The 22,165-nt window shown below is 48.3% G+C and overlaps 1 protein-coding gene across 2 annotated transcripts in view; it reads left to right on the top strand.

The window, feature by feature from the left end:
* Positions 1-22,165, top strand: part of LOC102564916 (hexokinase-2) — a 70,238-nt gene that overhangs the window by 31,543 nt on the left and 16,530 nt on the right. For both annotated transcript variants that reach the window (XM_006271930.4, XM_059730570.1), the window contains 4 exons: positions 3,254-3,416; positions 15,897-16,045; positions 18,209-18,328; positions 21,216-21,311. In XM_006271930.4, coding sequence (XP_006271992.3) covers positions 3,254-3,416; positions 15,897-16,045; positions 18,209-18,328; positions 21,216-21,311 — 528 coding nt within the window. The remainder of the gene's footprint in view (positions 1-3,253; positions 3,417-15,896; positions 16,046-18,208; positions 18,329-21,215; positions 21,312-22,165) is intronic.

Below are 22,165 nucleotides of genomic sequence, written 5' to 3'. Positions count from 1 at the left end.
AACTCTAGATTACTTGTGTGTGCCGTATGTATAATTACAAGACATGCTCATTACCAGTAACTCCCAAATAGGTCTTTTTTTTGCAGCCCATTTGTATGGAAAGTCCTTCAGTGCCATTCGAATAGCCAGGCACGCTGATTTGTTTTCATGTACTTGGAACCCGGTCTTTGCTGAGTTCTGGATTCAGCAAAGTGCTTCAGTTCATTCTGAGCTATGAGCTGCATAAGAACCACTAATTTCAGTCTCTCGTTGATCATGTGCCACCCTGTATAGACTCCAAAGTCACTGGGATTTAAGTGTTCCTTCTGTGCTTCAGGACCACAGTACTAGAGCTAGTGTGGACATGTGCAGTGTGTGGGACATCAACCTTTTCTTGAACCTTTTCTTCACGAAACCTTTTCTTGAACTGTCAGGTGCAGCTACTGAGGGGCAGGGGACTTCTTGTTTTCAGTAAGTGCTAGTTTTGGAACCGCATGGCTTACTGTCTGATCAGCATTATCTGGAAAATGGAGCAATACCCAATGGCCTTATCTGAGGACATAGGTAAAGATCATCCAGGCTTTGGAGGCCTTGGTGGGATTAGAGGAAGATTGGCCCAGTTTCTGACATGGCAGGTTATTTTTAAACCTGTGGCATTTTCAAGGCCTCTGGAATTGGGTGAGCGCCCAGCTCATAGTTACTGAGGGCCATGGAGACCAACTGGGTTGTTCTTTCTCATATTGTCCAAACCTGGCAGGCACCATGGCATCTGCTGTTGGCTCAGTGCATTGCTTGCTCTCTAGTCCTCGTGCCTTGCTGCGAGCAGAGGCTAAGGAGCAAACACTTCGATGGCACATGATTAGAAAGCACCTGGCAGGAGGAGAGGAGAGGTTTCCCACTAGCAGCACCTCTGAGTTGTGGGAGGAATGGATGCAGAAACATTCATATTTTGGGGTGAGGAGTGCTCTCTCCTGCTTCCCAAAGCTGGGGGCTTTTTCATCAGAGTGAAGTTCAGGATGTGACAGTTGGAAAATGGGTCTGGAAGAGCTGTGGGCCTTTGGAGAAGCAAGGATGGGCCTGTCCCTAGTTCTAGCTAAAACCCCATGGGAAAACCTTGTTTTGGGGCTGTTCTGAGTTTACTGTACAGCTGCCTATCCAGCTTCTCCTGGGGGGACTGAAAAAGGGCACAACGCTGAGCAGTTTGGGGTAAGTGCAGTAATTTCCTCTGCTGTTTGACTTCCAGCTGATGAATAGTATTTTTCCACCTGTCTCCTATCAGTGGCATAAAGTGATGGAAAACCCTGCTGGCTTTAATGGCTGCCACAATAAAAGCACTTCCCAGTCTTGACTCAAAAGCCAGATATGCTCTCAGGTGTCCTGTTGTGCTGTTGTTTTAATTCAGTCCCTTTTAGCACTCATTCTAGTAACGTAACCCAGCCCTGGGCTGTGGGGGCGCATTTTATAAGGCTGAAGTCCAGCGTGGCCCAGAACCCAAGATCCAGACTGAGAAGCTTTTCTGAAATTAGTATTTGGACAGGACTTTTACAGCTCATGCTCTTTTCTACCTGGTAGTGAGGCAGGTCGAGTTTACTTAGCAGGAGTTACTAAGGCCTGTTACCTTAGCGCCAGCGTGTGGGCTGTGTCTGATTCCTGTGTAGCGAGTGAAAGTAAATAGCTGGGGAAGCAAAGGGTGTGTTTGACTTCTGCTGGGTGGCAGATAAGGGGCGCCATAAACGGATCCTGTGCAACCTGCCAAGGGAAGGAAGTCCTGCCTAAGGTCACTAGCTCCCATTCCCATCTGCCCATCAGCCTGGCCTCTGTTGGCCTCTCGATGACATGTTCTGAACAGAAATCCAACAGGCAAAGTGTTAGCTGGGCTGGTGTGGTATGATTTACAGTACAATTGCATCTTACTGCCCCGGTCCACCAAGGCCACTGTGCAAGATGCTGTACAAAACGTACGGGCTCCTCTGCAAATCGCTTACCCCGTAAGTAATATCTGGTAGCGACTGGCCAGATTCCAAACTGGGAGGCAGCAGGGCTGGAAGCACACAAAGGATTCAAATAAAATGACAAGTCTTACTTCTGCTCACTGCTGTCCACACATAGCCACCTCCTCTGGTAAGGTCACTTAGCCAGGTGGATGTCACTGGCCTGTGAAATGAAATTGCCTTGTTGTTATACAGCCCTGTCAAAAGCCTTGAGTTCAATCGCTGGTGAGCAAGGCTCTACTTCAGGGCCTTCAGAAAGGCTGGGTGGAGCTGTCTTTTGACTTGCAGGTGCCTTTTAATCAGGTTTTAAATGAAGTGATCGAAAGATCTTGGGGAAGAAACTGGGCCACTGCCTTTTCTCTTTGCCTGGTACGTGTACCTGCCACAGTGTTTGTCAGGAGGGAAATGGTGGTGATGGGCATTAGGCAGAGGAAGTTCCTCCTCCTGGGGTCAGTTTTGAAGGGTAAGAAGCAGAGCTCGGTGCAGCCTGTTTTTAATAGGATTTGGTCACCTCTGTGGCCTCTGCCAGCCTCTTTTAATGTCTAGGCAGCTTTGCAGTGGTGGGTGGGTAGGTGGCTTTATGGGGGTTTTTTGTCTGTTGGTGCCACGGGTGGTCCACAAGCCCACTACAGTGACACAGAATAGGAAACAGAAAGGCAGCGATTGCTAACAGTGTGCCCAGGAATGCTAGTGCTTCTGGGCCGTGGAGCATGAGTAACCTTTTCATGCCCAGAGATGATCATGCTGGCTCAAGTCAGAGGCAAGATGACAGCGCAGTAGGGGCGTCTGCCCTCGCCTTGTTCTCCTGATAAAAGGGAAACTGCAATCTCCTGTCAGGGACCTCCAGGCTCATTTCACAGGGTCTGATGAGGAGGGTCTTGGCACAGGTTTGGTAGTGAAAGAGCTGATTTAGTCCCTGGTTATCTCATGTCCTCTCAAAGGCTGAGGTCTCAGAAGAGCTAAGTATCAGAAGCTCCTGTCAATGATGGGAGCTCTGGGTACTCAACAGGGCTGACAATCGAACTGTTTCTCTGCCTGCCTCAGTTTCAATGTGCTAGCGAAGTGTCATGGCTTACTCCTATGACCGCATAAAGAGGATAACAGCCTACTATTGCCAGCGATCATTCTTTGAGCTGATAGAGGCATGTATGTTGGTGCTGAAGATACCAAGGTTGGTCCCTGCTAGTGACCTCTGGTTGGGTGGCATTGCCCAGCCTTCTTATGGGCACAGCAGCCCCCTTACCATCTCATTATGACCGGTTGCTTTTGCTTCCCCCTTTCAGATCGACAAGTATCTCTACCACATGCGGCTCTCGGACGAGACCATCCAGGATGTGGCTGAACGGTTCCGAAAGGAGATGGAGAAAGGCCTGGGAGCAGACACCAACCCCACGGCCTCAGTAAAGATGTTGCCTACATTTGTGAGATCCACCCCAGATGGAACAGGTAAAGTGTTGTAGAGAAATACTCATACTCTGTGCATTGCTTTCGTCCTCACAGCCACCTGCCTTCTCCTGCCTTTTCTTTATTTTTCTTTGCCCCCTCCCCTCTGTCCCTCCTGTTCAAGTCCCCACAGGCTTCCTGCTTTTGTTGCATTTGGTTTGTGGAATGAAGGGTTTGCTTCCTTTCTCACCTGCATTGCTGGATCCGAATCAAGTTCCTCTGAAGTCACTCCTAAGTGACCTGAGCAAGCTGAGACCTGGCCCCATATGCCCCATTGGCGGGACAGAGAGAGTTGCATGTATAATGCACCAGTAACACCTCAGCAGCTCTCAAGCTGGATTGCTGGTAAACGATGCTCTTTACCTGCTGTGGCTTCAGAAGCTAGGTGTCATGCCAGCATCCCCACTGCTTTGCTGTGGGAGTGGGGAAGCAGTGGTTGCCAGCAGATGAACTGGCCTCTGAGTGACTCGGATAAACGTGAAACAAGAAGTGGCCCCTTAAAACCAGAGCTTCCTGTGACGTTTCCCAGAACTCCTCCTACAAGCTAGGAAAGCCCAGATACCACGTGGTATTACAGGGCACGGCACAGGATGGCTGGAACGAGGTCTTTTGGGGAGAGGATTTCTTGGAATAGCATTGTTTGGCCCAAACTAAAGGTCAAGCAGCTTGTCTCGCTCAACTCACGCCAGTCTTAGAGAAGCACGAGTTTGTGTTGTAATGTAAGGTTTGTCTAAGAGTCAGGGCTGGCAAGAAGTCAGCTGGGGAGTGTGCTCTGACAGCTCATAGTCCTGGAAAAAATGTGCTCACAGCCTGGAAAGGCAAGTCAAGGGATTTCTGAGCAATGAGCCAACTTCAGACTTGCCTGCTCCCTTACAGACACCAGAGCTGTCTGTACATGAGGTGGGTATGTTAGTAGGCTCACAAATACAAGCTAGGTTGGAGGAAAAGTACTCTGTCCAACCTCTGCAGATCCAGTGTGGGTGGGTCTCTGCACAGAGGAGTCAGCGCTGAGTGAGCACTGTCTCTACCTGATGTAGCTCTGGCTTTATGTCCAGTTTTCTCCTGACATCCGTTCAGTAAGTTTACCCTGCCATGAAATCAGTTTAACAGGGCAGTAGAATTAGGAAGACAATCTTCCAAAAGGCGTGTATACTCTCTTCACCATTAAACTCAAAGGCCTTCGCATAGGAAGTCAGCATCTATGCCCCCATTTTATAGGAGGAGGTGTAGAGAAGGGAAGGGACTTGTCCAAGATTGCCCAGTGTGGCAGTAACAGAGCCCAGTCTCCTGACTCCCAGTCTGATGCTCCATAAACTTGCTAAGAGTTGCATTTCCAGGAACATGGGTTTCAGATGACTGTCGCTCTAAGCTGCTTCATGGTGATAAGGTATAGCATTTGCTTACATTCTTCTGGCATTACCTCTCTTTAGAAGTTAGTAGGCTGATCCCACTAAGTGCTACATACTCTTTTCTCCCAGGAGAGGCATAAAAGTCTCCCCCACCCCGTACTGTCTGGACGTGTCTTGGTATATGATATGAATGTAGAAAACCAAAGGCATTTCTTAACCAATTTATCATTTAATTTGCATGATTTCCTCCCCTTTGTTGGATAGATTAAGGACAGGGAGGAATCCCATTGTTAGAAGCAAAGTTGCTTGGGGCAGGGACTCTGTCATAAGCCCTTGAAGGCTCCAGGGAAGATCAGAGTCCAGTCATGCACAAAGGTGCCATAATAGCGATAGCAGCAAAGCACGGTCATTATTAACATTTCTAGGTACATGAGTGGGGAGACACTGGTATAGGATTTGGTGGCTTGAGTTAATAGATTTCTGGAGTGGTCTCAGTCCAAGGATTTGTGGCTTTAAGTCGGGGAATCACAAGTGCGCAGTGTAACTCCTTATGTCTCTTGTACAAGGAGAGAGAAGCCTGGCAAACATTTCCTTGCAGGCTGCCACTGGTGCAGCTCTGCTGTGTGTAGAAATAGTGAGGAGCCTAGGGCGGGTAGATTGGTGGGGTATTATGCGCTGCATTGATTAGACATGCTCAGAGCAGGGCAGATGGCATTGCAGTTTGAATTCTGGAAGCAGCTTGGTCTCCCTCTGCTGCCACTCACAGAAGTGCAGGCAAAATGAAGGAGGGGAATGGGTTGGAGGCTGTCAAGAGAAGACTTCAGGCAGGGGAGGAAGGACCTGGAAGGCTATTGGAAAGATTGAATTTGGCTCTAAGAAGGTGCAGTGCCTATGGGCTTGACTGGACTGCTCCTTTGGCCACTAGCTGGGCATAGAAAGCCTGACGACCTTCCAAGCTGGCTCCTGACTGGAAGTAGCTTGAGCAGAGGGGTTGCCTAGGAAGACCGGTTGAATTGCCAAAGAGCCAAGTCTTCCCTTCCTTTCCTTTCCCTTCCTGTCCCCAGCTGCCCTGCTGCTGCTCTGTATTTCTGCCTGTTGCTTCTAGCAATGCCTAGAAGCAAGCAGGTGCTGCCTCCCATCCCAAGTTGTGTCTCCTTGCCAAATTGCAGGCCAAGGGCCCAGCCACTCTTCCTCCACAGACAGAAGGTCTGGTCTGAAGGCAAGTTTCTGCTCTGTGCCCCTGTCTGGAGCCAGCCAAGTGCAGGGACCCTGCAGTGTCTCTGGAAGGAGTAAGGTGCCTCGTCTGCTGTCTCTGTGGCTTTCTCTCCTACTGGAGGAGGCAAGTTAACTTGGCCAGCACATGTGGCCTTAGAGCCAACCCCGGCTAGAGGAACAGAAGAGGCAGCCTGTGGTTTTTCTCTTCTCTTAAGCCTGTGAGGGTAAAAGGTTAATGCTGTGGGTGAGCTCCAAGGGTCAACAATGGTTGTAGATGCAAGGGCAGATTTGTGCAGCACATCTACCAAGGTCATGTTCACAGTAGGTGTGCCACTTAGAGGCCTGGTGGGTCCCTCATACAGCCCTTTGCAGGACTGACCCTGGACACCCTCGCTCTGGGAGCCAGTTTGTATTCACTGCTTCTTCTGCAGATCACATCTTGCACATGTGACTTCTTCCCTCCTCCCTCACCCCAACCTCAGCTGGAGTTGGCCTCATGCCTGGGGGCAGGATTTAGATTGAAATCTGTTTAAATATTCATGTTTAATATATATCTTTTTGATTAGGACGCAGTGCGTTTTGTCCTTGGGGATGTTGGAGGACTCCAACCCGAGTTTGTGCATGCACATCTGCATGTTCACGTGCATGTACCTTGAGCTGAGAGGTCAGACCTTGCGTGCAGGGTAGGCAGGCATCCCTAGTGCACCACGGTGTGAGAAGGAGGCTGGGTGGCTGGTACCTACAGCACAGTTGGATGATTTCCATCACCATTGCAGCAGCAAGCCTGGGAATGACTGTATTTTTGCTTCTTAATGATAACTCCAGACCACAGCAATGAGAGGGTTTTTTTTAAAAAGTAATCCTTTCTGTCGGGTGGTGCCAGGCCACACAAGCACGCAGCAGTCAGGGTTGTGTCTATGCAGTGTGTTATGCAGGAAAACCCTGATGTAACAATTCCTGGAACAACGGTTTGTGGAGGGCCTACTCTGCAAGAGTTGGGATTGGGAATCTTCAGCTCTTAGGGGAATTAAAAGGGTGAGGTTTCCCCAGTGCAAAGCGTGATGGCATTTTGAGTTGCTTGCAGCTTCTCTGTCTCTGCCTCTGATTTTTGGGGAGTCTTAGGACAAGCAGGGACAAGGTAGGTGAACTCTAGGACACACCTAAGTGTTTTGCCAGGCTGCAACAGGGTTCCAGTGCTTTTGGGATGGTGTCCAGAGCAATTGTGACCATTGCATGAGACAGAAACTTCACGTTCTTGCCTGTGGGCCAGATCTCCTGGGGTTCTTTGTTCTTTTTCAAGGTCTGGTGACTCGGTGCACCTCCCGCTGCCTGGTTGGTTAAATTCCTGCTGCTGCTTTTATGGCATGCTTTAAGTGAACAGCTGTTGTGCTTCATCCTGGAGAGGAGCACTGGGCCAGACACTGCCTGCTGCTGTTAAACCCTAGCAACAGCCACTCTGGATTCCCTGGGTCAGTGACTTGTGGTTCCCTTCATGCCAGCCCCAGGACTCAGGTGTTCTCACTACCAGAGCAATTCTGCCTGCCCACCTTCACCCCCCAATACTATTTTATGTGGCTGCACCATTTAGAGAGTCATTGAGTCAGATCCTTCCCATGCATCTGTGTGGCTGCTTTGAAGTCCAAGGACTGCAGCTGAAGATCTGGACTGCCGCATAGCCTTGGGGGTCCATTTGGAGGAGAAACAATTGGTAAAAATGTAAGGTCATGACTAGAAGAGCGGCTTGGACACACCACACATGGTAGTCCGAGCCAAAACACTGCCTCATACTGCTGTGGCTATCAGCTCTGCTAGTACCATGTGGTGTAGGGTGGCAGCTGTGTGGGTGTGTGTTGTCTTAATGATAAATGTTTCCAGGCTTGGCTTGATACCGTTTGTGCAGATAATTCTTGCTGTGCTGTGGGAGGATAGCTCTGTGTGAGAGCAGGCATGGAGCCACAGGAACGGAGGTACAGCTTGGAAATTCCAGGATTTCCACCTCTTCCTTTTTTACCCCTTTTCCTTCAGGTCCTTGTTCTGCCTTAGGGCACTGGGTAATCAGTCTGGATCGTCTTCAGTGATCTGTTAGTGCCCATCCAAACCTTTCTGGCTCAAGGAGGCAGACCTCTGGGAGGACCAGCTAATCCTGGAAGACCCCTTCAGCTCTGGGCTTTGTCATGGGAAATGGTGCCATAGTCTAGAAGGGACCGCAGGCTTTTCCTGAAGCTAGTGCTTCTGATTGAGCTTCTTAAACAATCAAGACCTGAATTGTCATCTGGGCAGCAGATAACATGTAATCAAACCCTGCAAGTTGGTTGCTTCTCTGCCTTGAAGAAAAACCTCTAATCAGGGAGCCTGGGTCTTGCTTCTGCAGGGCAGAGAGTTCTCTGATCTCAGAGGTGTTTCCATTTCTCAGCTGCTTTGTAGGGGAGATTTTCCAGACAGGCCACAGCCCTTGAAAAGAGCCTATGTAGCCAGCCTGGACCTCTTGGAGCCCACTTAAAAATGCCGTGCTCTGGAGACAGCACATGTGCCTCTGTATAGACAAGACTTGCTGATTCTTCTGTCCTGCGGCACTCCTCAGTTGTAGTTCCCCAGAGGCATTACACAGCCAAGGAAGTGACAGGAACTGCATTTTTCAGATGAGGCGACTGAGGCACAGAGTTGGGAGTAGACTCTTGACTACAGCTGTCTGGTCCTCCATCAGGACCTGCCCTAAAAGAGTGGGATCAGACACTGAGCTGGAAATCACATGGGGCTCTTGTTCTCCTTGTTCAGGCTGGATCTTTTGTCAAGGAGAGCCTTCCATGCTCCTGCAGGCAATAGGTCACTTTTGCAACCACCCTTTTGCTCCAGACACAAGATGACTAGTTTCCGAGTTACGCAGTTCTAACCTGGGACATGTGCAGTGGAATGAACAGCTGCTTTGTGCTCAGAAATGGGACCTGATGAGCCAACTTCTGGCAGTGTGCTGCTCACCTGCCTTTTCAGGGGTTAATTGAAACTCTGACTGCCTTTATCCCTGCTTACGGTTTCGCTTTGACAATGCACTAAAAGAGTAAGATGAGCCGGAGGGGGTGGTCAAACATAATTAAGTTTTCTTGAGGCAAATGAATGGAGCAGCATTTTACTGGAAAGCGATGATGTATCTAAATGATCTCTCTGCTTTGTTCAATAGACGTTGCGTGCGTTTCCACCCGCTACTACCCTCCCCAGCCGGCAGAGCCTTTTCCACTACACTCCAGGCATTACTGGTATTTGTGCATTTCCTTCTTCCTGAACTTGCCCGAAGCTGAAATGCTTTGGGTTGGCCGGTCTGAAATTGAGGAAGTGTTAGTCAGTGCAGCACTGTGCTGCTTTGTGTAATCATATCGTACCGCACCCTCTTTATTACCCGCTGTGTCTCTCCAGAGCTGTAAAAGTACTGCCAACCATCAGAAAGGCTGAGTGCCCTCTTTTTCCCCCACTGGTTTAACTCTGCCTATGACTTGTCCTGGGTGATGTCAGATGAGATCTAGGCACCATGTATGGGTACTGAGTTAACGCAAGTCCCTCTGGAGAGAACAGCACCTTTAGTTGCCAGATTTTGCTTTCTAGAGGCTTCCTAGTCTCCAAGGTACCACCCAGCTCTGCTTCTGCTTTCTCGTGTAACGAATGTATCCTGCTCCCAGCCCTCCCAAGCTCATGATTTTGCAGTGTTTCATAACCAAGTTCCTGTAATGTATCACACCCTTGTTTTGCCCTGTGGGGTTAATTACTGAAATGTCACTTTCCTGTTCAGAATGTCACTTTGCACATTTAATTTGACATGCATACCCATCCTTTGTGTTTTATGATGTAGGCTGTAACCTATAGAAGCCAATGCCTTTCTGAATGAGTTGGTCTGTAAAGTGCCACACTGCCCTGCCTTCATCCTTAACCACATGACCTTGGATGCCTGGTTATACTATTGCTTTGGGGTTAGTGCAACCCTCAACATATTTAAGCTAGGATTTTCAAAGGAGTCCAAGAGAACTGAATGTCTAAGTGCCTAACTCCCTGCAGCTCTTGGAGCAATAGGTTGGGGTTTTTAAGTGCTGTACACTGACAGTAACACCAAGAGTTAAGTTGTGCACTCAAGTTGTGATGCATGGTGGGTAGAAGGATCTTGAATGCCATATTTTTTTCACATACAACATACCACAAAATAAAATACACACCTTGTTTTGGAAAGGTAGAGTTAGCAGCAGCTAGGGAGCTGAGCCTGCTCATTGAGAGTCCCATGCAGATTTTACTACACTTTTGCCCAGTGAGGGGCAGAAATGGCTTTTAGCATATTTATTGCGTATGATGCACACTACAATTTTTTGGGGGAGGAAAAAAGGATGTTGTGTGTGAGAACATACAGTCAAGTATTTTATCTGCACTGAACTTCAGCCCCAGTGTTATTCTGATAGAGGGCCAAACAGGAGAGACCACATGCTGATAATACTGAGTGGTAAAGTATTCTGCTGCTCTAGACTCAGGTCAGAAGCTGTCCAGCTTGATCTGCCATTGGAAAATGAAGGTACCAACTCATTCAGGCTAGGGAATCAAAGGCAGCTGATCGTGATGCTGGCCACATCCCTCCCTTGTGTGCTGTTGGCTACAGAGACTGGTTTGCTCTAACCATGCTAGCCAGGAAGCCTTCAACCTTGCTAATAAGTTTTCATGTCATGGCCTGGTTAAGTTTCTCAGTCTGCCGGGCCCAGCTCTAATCTGACTGCCACCACTTCAAATCCTCTAGAGTGTAAACTGGACTCAGGCCTGATTTTGTTCTTGGGTTTGAAAACTGTGTTAGGCTCCTGCTGTACCATCAGCTTCATTTGGTGTTATGGTGTTCAGTGTCAGGGTTTACCTTTTCTGCTCCAATTCTTTTGCTAGAATAGTCTAAACTTTATGAAATAACCACAGAATAGTGTTCATTGGTGAACCTACAACAATATGATTGTAATAAGCAGAGAAACATCAATGCGAAAGCTGTGTTTTTTGCTTCCCTTTGTTTCCACATCGGACAAAGTCTGGATCTGTTCCAACATTTTTTTTCCTCCCCTTTTTTAAGCTGACTAGCTTGAATATTCCAGATCCCTTCTACAAACCCGTGTTCTAGAGTCTGTGGCATCTTATCTGGGGGGCCCTAGGACTCGAAAGTCCTGTGCAAGAGCTGGATGGGGGAGATGAATAAAAACAGCATTATTTCAAATATTTGAAAGTGTGGTTTAAAGCCAGGGGAAAAGCCCCTGCAGTTTCCTGGGCTCTTGTTTTCCAGCCGCTGCTTGGGATAAACTAGTGAGCAAACTTACTGACTAGTGCACTGAAAAACTGTTTTAGGTGATAGATAGCACTGGAGCACTCTTTCCTTCACAAGTTCACCATACGCTGTAAGTTAATCCTTTCCTCGCCCAGTCAGCCTGGGATCTTCTGCAGGGGCTTTATGTATCCTGACAGAGCTACGCTTCACATGCCATCGGCCCTGGGCTCTTTGTAGACCCTTTGTTCTTGCAAAGGGTTATGTCAAAACTGGTCTCTTCCCCCCTGCTGTTTAGGGCTCACCCCTGCTCTTTAGGGCCCTTATGCTCCCAGCTGCTCTCCTGATCAGCAGAGATCCCTACCAGTGTTGCTGAAGATGAACGGATCTACAAGCTGTCATCTCCCCTTTGCCTCACAGTACCAACTGGTTGGTCACAAATGGGACTAATGGGCCTCTCCTGGTTGGTCTCGAGTGGCATGTGTCTTGATGGGTCTACTGGATTCTGCAATAGATGGTCCACAGCAAAAGCTTTGTTTGTACAATGTTGCCACTGGAGCTGGTTGTCGGAGGTCAGAGCTAAGGCCAAACCACTCAGTTCGGGGTCCAGGGAGGATGGTCCAGTGTATAAAACATTAGCCCAAGTCTGACCTGTTCTGCTGACCCAAGAAGATATGAAGCACCCCCAGTGTGGCCTGTGGTCTCGCTCTGCCTCTGTCAGCCCTCCGTAAACTGGGAGTCACATATCACAGAGGGTATTTTGAGGATAAGTCTATTAAACAATTCTGAGCTGCACAAATGTTGTGGTACTGGCTCTGGGTAAGCCCCTTAGTTAAATAATAGTCTTTGTAGCATATGTTAATGACCAAATGAGAGCTTGGGTTACTTTTATGGTCCAGCTTTCCCTCTTGAATTAGAGTGCCATCTGTCACTATTGACCTGGATTTGAATGAGCTGCAGAGAAGTTAAAGTCCCCAGGTACCACTTAGCCTTGCTACACAATACCTTGTATAGTCACATCTCGCACTCACCTTTCCCCCCTCAGATTAGCTATTCAAAACTGGGTGGCTGTCTTAAACCAGGAAACTGATTCTGACCAGTTCGGTAAAAAAGGGTTCAAAGATGGGATGCAGTGCAGGGATGTGAGAGAGCAAGTGTTAATGCCACAGATCACTTGTGTGACTTTGGGCAAGTTACTTAATCTTTTGGGCCTCAGCATCACACAGCATTGGGCCACATGACAGATACCTCTGTCTGTTCCCTGAATAGGCTTGGCAGCTCCTTTCCTGACTCCCTTTGTATTCTTAGGCTTTCACAGGTCACCTAAGCTACCAGAGCTGCAGAAGTGACTGGGGTCACCCGGTCCAGGAGAGAAACAGCATGTTGGCTGGACATGGGTGTGGTATGGGTGTCAGGACCTCTGGCTTCAAACCCTAATTCTGCTTACAGGTGGTTGTGTGGTCTTGGGCAAGTCCCAAACCAATGTGCTGTCTATGCCTTGGTTTCCTTCTGTACACATATCCATCCTCACAGTGGGGAGCTGCCAGCCTGGATCAACATTTTAAAAACTGCCTGGAAGTCTGTGCAAGTCATCAGCTCACATGTCTTCATAGGTCCTTCCACTGAGAGTTAAGGGAGTGATTGTATTGTTCACATTAGCCCTTAGCACCCAAAGCTTTTGGTGTCAAGGAAGGATCTGGCTGCTGTATTCTGCTCCAGCCCTCTGCTGCTTGAATACCTGCTGCAAATGCCAGGTACTCCAGGTTCTTGCTAGAGAAGGTATACGTTGCCAAGTCCTGGCCTTGCTTAGAGGGCTGGGTGGCTTGGCCCTGAGGTTTTATTTGAATCATTAAACAGATTGGGTGGGGATGGTTCAGGGCAAAGGCAGAAAATTCCAGTATTGGCTCAGCAATAAGATAACCAGCTTGGCACCAACAGCGATGCCAGTGGTCTGGGTGGAACTGGAAAGCTGAAGTCAGTGCAATAGGCAGACAAGGTTCCTTGGGTGAATTTGATATATTTTATTAGACCAGCCCAAATAGTTGGAGAATAGTTATTAAGCAAGCTTTCGAGTTCAAAAACCTTTCGTCAGGCTAAGGAAGTGTCAGCAGTTGGTGTGTGCTCTTCCTGGATGAAAAGTCAGTGCAAAGCTTTCATCTCCGGCACACTCAAGTTGGCTAACATAGGACCAGCAGGAAAGTGCCTTAGCATCCTGCTTCTAACCAGCTGCCACGCTCACTTAACCTGCCAGCCCCACCAGCAATAGATGGACCCTGAAAACCATCCCAGCTCTCCCCTGGCAGTTGTCTGGGTGTCCCCAAAGCTCTCCCTACTCTGTTATGGAGCCGTATCCAGTTTAACTTCTCTGTCCTGGCAGGCTGGGATCGACAGTGTCTTGTCAAAGGAGGATTTATATGATATTTTAAAGAAATCCCCGTTTTGTCTTTTCTACCTTGGATCTTAGCAGGTTTTTAGTTTCCTTGGTCTGAAAGACATTTTGAATAGGGTTTTATAAGAGAATTGTTGTGTGAGCTTCCCAGTGACTGATTTTTTTTCTCCGCCTCGCCCAAGTTCTTGGAATGCCGACCCCATAATGATCCCGGGAAAGCTGCTGTTGCCAATCAATGCCCCACAGACTTGGACAGTAAGCTGTCTTTTCAGCTGAAGTCACTGGAGACGCTCACTGGCCCTGTGTCATTTGAATACTAATAAAGTGCATTTTTTGTTTCAACTGTAGCCCCTTTGTCACAGCATCTCTGGGCACAATGCAGTCCCTAGGCACTATAATCCATCTGGAGTAGCCAGCACAGCAGATTCAGTGTATTCAGAAATTAAAGAGTGCTGATAGAGGGTTTCCCCCCACCCCCTCCACCTCCCTCCCCCTGCCCAGAGCTAGGTATTTGATATAGCAAGCTTGGCACTTTTCCCGAATTGTACTGGCGATTCTACTTAGTTGTCCTGGACTCTGGAATGGGCCACCTTGGGGGGCTGGAAAATAAAGTTGAATACTTAAAAAAGAACAATAGAAAAGTGTGCGTGTGCGTGGGGGGGGGAACAATTCCTTAATAAGTCTCCTATGAGAGATGGTCCAGCTAATAACCCTGCAGGTTTCTCAAGCCAGTTCATACAAATGAGGCAGTAACCCAGAACCTTGTCTGCCTATGTCCTTAGACCAACACGGCTACAACCCAAACCCCTGCAGTAACCCAGAGAAACTCTATTAAGTTACATGTGACCAAACCAAGTCACAGAGATTACCTGTTTTTGCAGAGTCTATCTAGCCTGCGTTTTTGTTGTTAACTCTTTACTTACAGCAATCAAACTAGGTGGGTACCCTTGATTCACACTCCTGTCCATCCTTTACTCTGGCTGCTTTTGAGGGGTAGATGAATGTTACTTCATGTTTCTGGGATGATGTGGGATTCAGAATTGGGTACTCTGTGTTCTCTGTTAAGTATCTGAGTACCTGACATTGTTAGATTTTCCTGGCTGGGATGTGCTGCTGTATCCACCAGCATCAGTGCAATTACTCTGGTTTTACTCCAATGTAAGCAAGAGGAGCCTCAGTTGCCAGTTCTAAAATTGGCTTAAGCGTGTGGCGACAATCCTGCGATGCTGCACGGGTGTCTGTTCTTTCTTTCCCCTTCTGATCCCGTGGTCTCTCCTGTTGACATTGCCAAATCCTTCCTTGAGGGGAGGAAAGCCTTGCTTTGAAATCCCTCAGATGAATTCCTCAGCCATCACACGGGATGACTTCTTGGAATGATTTGAGCAAGAGGTGCCATGAGTTGCTTCTGAAAGAGGCTGGATCTTTTCACTCACGTGTATATTATGAAAGAGCAGTGAGGGATGAAAAATAAAAACAAAACAGGAGAGTCCTCCCACTGACTATAGTTGTAGCCAGTTTTGCTGGAGGCACCATGTCTTGGTGCTCTAAGAACTAGCTTTCATGCTGGATTTGCCTTCCCCAAGCCTGGGATTAAGTGACTTTCTCAAGATCACGCAGCAAGGCCGTTGAAGAAGCAGCTATGATTGTCTGACTTTACTTAACCTGCTCTAGGCAAGATGTGCCGCCTTGAGCCTTATCAGTGGATACCAGGCCTGCTCTACCTAGTTGTGAAAGATCCCAGGGGCCTGCCTCTCTTGCATAGCTGGTGCTTTGTCCAGGCATCGCTGGTCAGAGCTCTCCCATTAACCCGTGCAGTTTTCTGTGTGCTTGTTTTCAGCAGAGCCTTGCATTTCAGCCATGGCTGAAGGGCTTCTGAAATGTAGGGTCAGATACACCCAACAGTAGTAACCATCACCTCCTGCACTTACGGGAGCAATTTCTGTGCAGAGGGAGGGATGTTACTAGAAGCACAGCCACTGCTTTTTTTTGTTTGGTTGTGCTGCCTTCAAACCCACTCAGCCTAGCTGGTGGGGCCAGAATTGGACCTATTGTTCACCTGGTTTAATTTTTGGGGTGGATTTGGTTCTCTGGATGATCAGAGATGGCAGGAGGATTGTACCACTGCCAGTGGTAGCACATCTGGCCCCTGTAAGTAGGCAGTAATAACTTAGCTATGTTTTAAAGATGCACATGCATGTGAACATGTGCCCAGCAAAACAATTTGCAGCCTCTAACGCAGTGTCATTCTTCTCTTTTTGCCCCTGCAGAGGATGGAGACTTCCTGGCCTTGGATCTTGGTGGTACCAACTTTCGTGTGCTGAGGGTGAAGGTGTCTGATAATGGACTGCAGAAGGTGGAGATGGAGAATCAGATCTATGCCATTCCAGAGGATCTCATGAGGGGCAGTGGGGCTCAGGTAGGCTCAACGCCCCCCTCCCCTTTCGTTTGTGCACTCTTGTGGGATCCCCCAGCTTGCTGTGCCTTGCCAGCCCAGCTCTTCTGGCCACTCAGTGGAGAAGGAAATGGCGCTTGGGTACTGTAGCTGGGGGCTCCCTAGAAATGCAAAGACCAAGACGCTCAGAGCTGACCAGTGATTGCAGGTCCCTTGTGCCTTTTTGTCCTTAAAATAGAAGGTGGTTTCACCAGGCATTTCCTTTGTGTAGCATTTGTGCTTTAGCTGGTGGAGGCCAGCTGCAGAGTTTGCCTTGACCAGCTGCCACATGGCAAAACCATCCTTTGCTTTGTCTTCCCAAGGGCTTCTTAACACATGTTAAAGTGGACCTGATTTTTTTCTGGATACAGTCTTAGTTTGCATGTGTCTAGTTTGGCACATCTCAGAGAGGCCTTGTTTCAAAGTGGTTAGAGAGTTGGGCCCCTTTCAGAGATCTTGTGATGGGACTTCATAATGGTCTAGCTAAAATTATCAGCCCTAGATTGTATCCGGAATAGAAGCCAGCCCTGGAGTAGAAGACATGCCAGTCTTAATTCCCCTCTGAACCACACAACTGTTTCCCCTCCTGCTCCCTCTCCCCTCAAGTCTGGCTAATCCCAGATTAAATCTTACATAAAATGTCTGTTTCTCTTCTTTTCCCCCCCACCCCTCACCCCAAGCCCTTCACATGTCATTTTCCACCATCATATTTGCCCTAGGGAGTAGCCAGCCTTATACAGTGGAAAGAGCAACTCAGGGGTAATCAGTCTCCTGCTGTTGTTCAGGAGAATGGCCTTCACAGTCCATGTGCTCAGAAGTGGGGTGCTTCCTATATAGCTCTTTAGGGTAGCATGTGAGATCTGGGGGCAAAGGTACAATGGTGTTTCAAGAAAGCACTCATTTGATGGCAAGATATAGATGAGGTAGGGATAAGAGGCTTGTGTTGTATTTCCACCAATTTTGCCAGCCAGCTAAGGTAAAACCTGATATGTCCTTGCCCTTATTAGGGCTTAAGTTCCTCCAGCTACATTGCAAGTCTCATGATGACAGTGCTTTGCCATGGACTGCACTCAAGGAGGAAGTCATGCAGGAGTCAGAAGAAGGGTTCTAACTTGCCCTGGCCTAGCTGTATGGATGGGGACCTAGAAAACCTGCAAATGGAGAACAGCAAGTTCATGTGGTGCAGGGATCAAATGAACATGTTTCCACTGCCTCCATGCCATGCCCCACTCACCCGCTCCTCTGACAGCAGTGCTGAGCACACACCTAGCCCCAGTTTTGGGTTCACTACCTTGGTGCAAGAGCTGTTTTGGCCTTAGTGCTGCTTCATGGTGGTTACACTACCTCCCTTCTGGGAGCAGGCAGGCATGGTCCATGTTGCTCCTCAGTGAAGGCAATGTCAGAGAAAGGGTGGTATGGAGGATTTAGGCTGAGTGCATGAGTTCTGTGGAATATGCCTTGAAACTGCAAGCTGGTACACTTTGGACCCAGCTTCATGGCACTGGAAGAAGAACTGGACTAAACTGTCTGTCTAGCTGGCTTTGCTTTCCTTGTTAAATCCTCACACATAGAAATGACTCAGAGCTTACTGAAATCTCTTGGCAGACTTGTCTGTATGTTGGATTTACAGGAAGGTAGCTGGGGTGGAAAAAATGCCTAGAAATAGGCAACCGAGCGAGCTGAAGTGCAGTACTGATCTGTACACCTAGAGCAAGCAAACTGACCAGCAGCGAAGACCAGTGTGTCACCTGGAGGGATGCGGCTGGCCAAGCCCAAACTGACAGTCTTGTCTGTGTTGGGAATATGCTCCCACTCCAGCTGTGCAATATGCTCCACATGGAGATGGACAGAGTGGCTCTCTGACCCTGATGTGAAAATAGGGAGAAAGTAAGGAGAGATGCACCAGTGCAAATTGCTGCTCATAAATAGGCCATGTGTTTGCATTGGTGGCTGGGACTAGAGAAGGCATGGTGCAGGCAGGGTGCTGGCCAAAGGGCTCTTACTAGAAACTCCCGAGGGGCTGCAGTACTGCAGTCTGAGGTGTTTGGTCCAAAATTCACCTACTGACTTCAGGGACTGCCAAAACAGCTCCTTCAGGCACATACACAATGCTCTGACATCCGATGTGTTGTCGGCTCTGTTTTGCAGCTCTTTGACCACATAGCCGAATGCCTGGCCAACTTCATGGACAAGCTGGGCATCAAGGATAAGAAGCTGCCTCTTGGGTTCACCTTCTCCTTTCCTTGCCATCAGACCAAACTGGATGAGGTAAGTGAAATGTCACTTTCCTTTGGCTTATACATACATCAGACCCAGCTTGCTGCTTTCATTGATCAGGGGAAGTAAAAGGGACAGGCCAAGAGGGTATTTTGATCACAACATATGGTTTCTAACCTGGTTTAAACACAGCAGTTGCACCAGATCAGCTTAAATGTGGCTTTAATTTGGTTCATTTGAACTGGTGCAGACACCTGTGTAAATGCTCAATCCCTGCAAAGACCTCACACAAAAAAACCTTGGCAGCAGGGAAGGGGAAACTCTCTCCCCTGCTACATATAACAGCAGTGCCATCATGCTGAGTGTTCGGACTCACAAGCAGGGCAGTGAGGCTTCTGAGTGACCCTTTCATGTTGTAATAGAAATGGACCCCAGAGGGAAGCCATGGTAGGGGGAAGCTGGCTGAGAAGACAGGACCTCATGACAGAGAAGGGTATTACTGGCAAGGAGGGCAACAAGGGGAATAGTCTTAAGCCATGGCACAAGAAGGCACAAGAAGGAGGCACAGAGGATTCAGGGGCACACAGGCAGGAAGGGAGAGGAGATGGAGGATGAGCTGAATGCAGGCACTGGGCACCACATTAGGGAGGGCAGCTCAGGAACAGATGTGCCAAGCAGCACATTCATAAAGCCACAGGCCATGTGAGGCCAGGCCTCCTCCTCTAGCTTCTCTGGGAGGTGGGGCCAGCACTGCAGTGGGGATTGATGTCCTGTCAGCTCTACTTAGCGCGGCTGTCGCTCTGCAATGGGAGTCAGTGACCTCGATCATGCGATAGGTTTGTTTGTGGCTTCAGAAGCCTGGGATGAAATTGCTTGGAAAGCAACCTCCAGCTGTGCACGTGCCCTTGCAGTTGTCACGTAGTCTGGAACGTGCCCTTCTGTGTCTGGTCCCCCTGTCCCTCCCGGTCCTCTGTGTTCTCTTGTTCTCCATCCCTGCAGCGTGTCTGCCCTGCCTCCCCCTAGCCCCCAGATATAATCCAAAAGTTAAAAATGTTACTATCCTCTGGGGAATGAGGATGCCTCTGTCCCTTCCACATGCCTTCCTTGTGAGATGAATATCCATTCTAAAGGTTTCTTCATGACATTGTGCTCTCGTACATCAATGTTTCTGTTAGGTTAATAAAGGCCAAGTGTTTTCTTCTCCTCTTCCTTGCCTGGAGAAGCTGTGTGCTCCCGTAGAAAGCCACAGAGCCGGGAGTCAGGAGATTTCTGTTCCATTCCCTATTTTTCTGCTGATTCTCTAAGTGACTGTGGTCACCAAGTTTCTCTATGCCTTTGTATCCCAGTCTGTAAAAAGCATGATACTTACTCTTTGTAAAGCACCTTTGGAATCTACGCATGAAAAGTTCTCCTTATACGAGTCATATTTGGCTGTGATAGTCTTACTGTAAATTGTCTAAGCCTAACAGACTCCCGGCTCTAAGTGTCTTCTGCTCTGCATAGGTTATTAGATTTCACAGGGAAAATCCACAAAGGAAAGAATATTTTTAATTGGCAGTTGTAGGTGCCCTGAGGGGTTTTTTTAGCAAGTATCCTAAGAGATTTTGCTCCATTAGACATCACAGGGTACATCTACATGTGCGCTTTAACGCGTAGTAGCCTGTTCTACTGCACAGTAAAGCATCGCACCAAAAACAGTGCTAATATGCTAATGCACAGTAGAATTAGTCTACTATGCATTAAGCATCACTAAAAAGGCATGTGCTTTTGCTACTGTGTATTAGGGCAGCCTAATGCGTCTTGATGTAGTACCTTATATTAGAAGTACTAAATCTAATGTGCAGTAGCAAATATGCCTTAACGAACATGTAGACGTGCCCACATTGTGCTTTGTATTCCTACTGTGGGGAGAAGTAAATGAATAACTGCCCATGCCACCCTTATTTTGATGGTATTTCCAGAAACATAAGATTTTTTTGAGACTGAGGAAATTACTGCAAGCCTAATTACCTTGCATATAAGTCCTTTTGCTTGTTGTGCAGTCAAAACTGTGCCCTTCTGTCTCTTACTGCCTTCCTCCTTGGTTATCTTCACATACATCAATGCAAATGTACTATGTAGGTTCAGTACCACCACTCAGTTTACTCCCCTGCATGAACGGCGCATGCCCCCGGCTGCTGGTGGGGCAAGGCTGCACTGGTGATGGCAGGAGTGCAGTGGCAGCAAGTGCAGAGCTCCTGCAGATGCCACCAGCATGGTCAGCGGTGGGAGGGAGGGGGTGGTGACCAGCCGCAGGTGCTGCCAGCAGTGTCAGCAGCAGCAGCCAGCGACGATCATGGATCGCCCGCAGATGCCGGCGGCGGCAGGGTGGCGAGCGGTGACCGCCCACAGGTGCCACCGACAGTGTCATCGGTACCTTTTTGCAGGGGGTGCACTGCCACGCTCAGGGGGTACACGTGCACCCGTGTGTACCCCCTACATGTCGTCCCTGCTCCCCTGTGTTATACCTGAGCAGCTGATACATGCTGAGCGGAGTGGCCTTAGAGCAATTGTTCTCGACCTTTTATAAACTCAAGGCACCCCTTGTTCACCTTAAGGCACCCCACAGAAGATGCTGGCTCTTATTTTTCTGTCATCCAAAAATGGTGAAAACAAATTGAGCAGCTTTGCTGTTGCAAAAAACTCAGAAAGCCCAAAAAAGATTAGAGTGTTTTTAACTTTGTGGATTCCTGTTTGAAATCTCTGGGTTTAGCTTGTGAATTATGTTTGCACACTTACTTAACAGTGTTAACATTGCATGTGACCCTGTGACACCCTTGAGAGGGTCTTAGTGCACCCCAGGGTGCCATGGCATCCTGATTGAGAATCACTGCCTTAGAGGAGGGTACTTGAGGACTGTGGTTTTCATAATATGGTCATGCTCACTGTTTTTCAATAGAGCTTCCTTGTCACATGGACCAAAGGATTCAAATCCAGTGGTGTGGAGGGGAAGGATGTTGTTTCCATGCTACGTAAAGCCATCAAGAAACGAGGGGTAAGCAAAACCCAGGCTCTTGGCTCACAAGGTGTTGGGGAGGACTTGCTCAGCTGGGGATGCTCTGTCCAGCTTTGAAACAAGATTCTCTTGCTTCTGGCTTTGATTTAGCTTTGAGATCATGGTCCATGCACAGCCCATCCTGTGGGTGGAAAGCATCACGTTTCAAGGTGTAGTTATAGAGCTTCTGAACCCACTGAGGTGGGTGCACATGGTTTCAAAACCAAGATACCCGAGGGCAAGTCATTATACAAGTGCAGTTAAGGGGCTGTAGGATCGCCATCAGCCAATTGGTGCAAGATAATAGTCCTCTAGGAGAAGAGGAAGAGGAAGTTATTGGGTTGCAGCTTGTTGGCCAAGCTCTCAATACAACAATTCACTTTCTCATGCTTACACCTTGCTGTTTCATTACGTGGTTATGCTGCAGGCTCCATTCACTGCTGAGACAGTAGGTGTACACAAAGAACTAATGTAGTGCTGAGGTTACTCTTTTTTCAGTGATGTAGGGATCATATCATTGATCTCTGATAATCTAAGGGAGTGCTTCCATCTAACAAATTGTCTTTAGGAAACCTTACATTGTCTGAGACTCAATAGTGCCATGCAGGCCATTAGCAAACGTGCAGTTCTAACAGACCCTGCACTGAAACAAAAGGTGGAGCTGCTTGTTGGCCATCTTTCCTGTCTCATCCAACATTGCCCCCACTGAGAGAGCCCAGATTTCTTCAACTGGATCTGCCAGAGCCAAGATTTCTTAACATAGCACTGACCAAGATTTCCATTTCCCTTTACCACTCCCAGCTTTTGAGGCATGAGAGAACTGTAGACTAGCTGTGAGCATGCCTTGATCCTGT

Source organism: Alligator mississippiensis, chromosome 7 (genome assembly GCF_030867095.1).
Source record: "Alligator mississippiensis isolate rAllMis1 chromosome 7, rAllMis1, whole genome shotgun sequence".
In the NCBI taxonomy this organism is placed as follows: Eukaryota; Metazoa; Chordata; order Crocodylia; family Alligatoridae; genus Alligator; species Alligator mississippiensis.
This window is presented reverse-complemented; position numbering and strand designations above follow the sequence as displayed.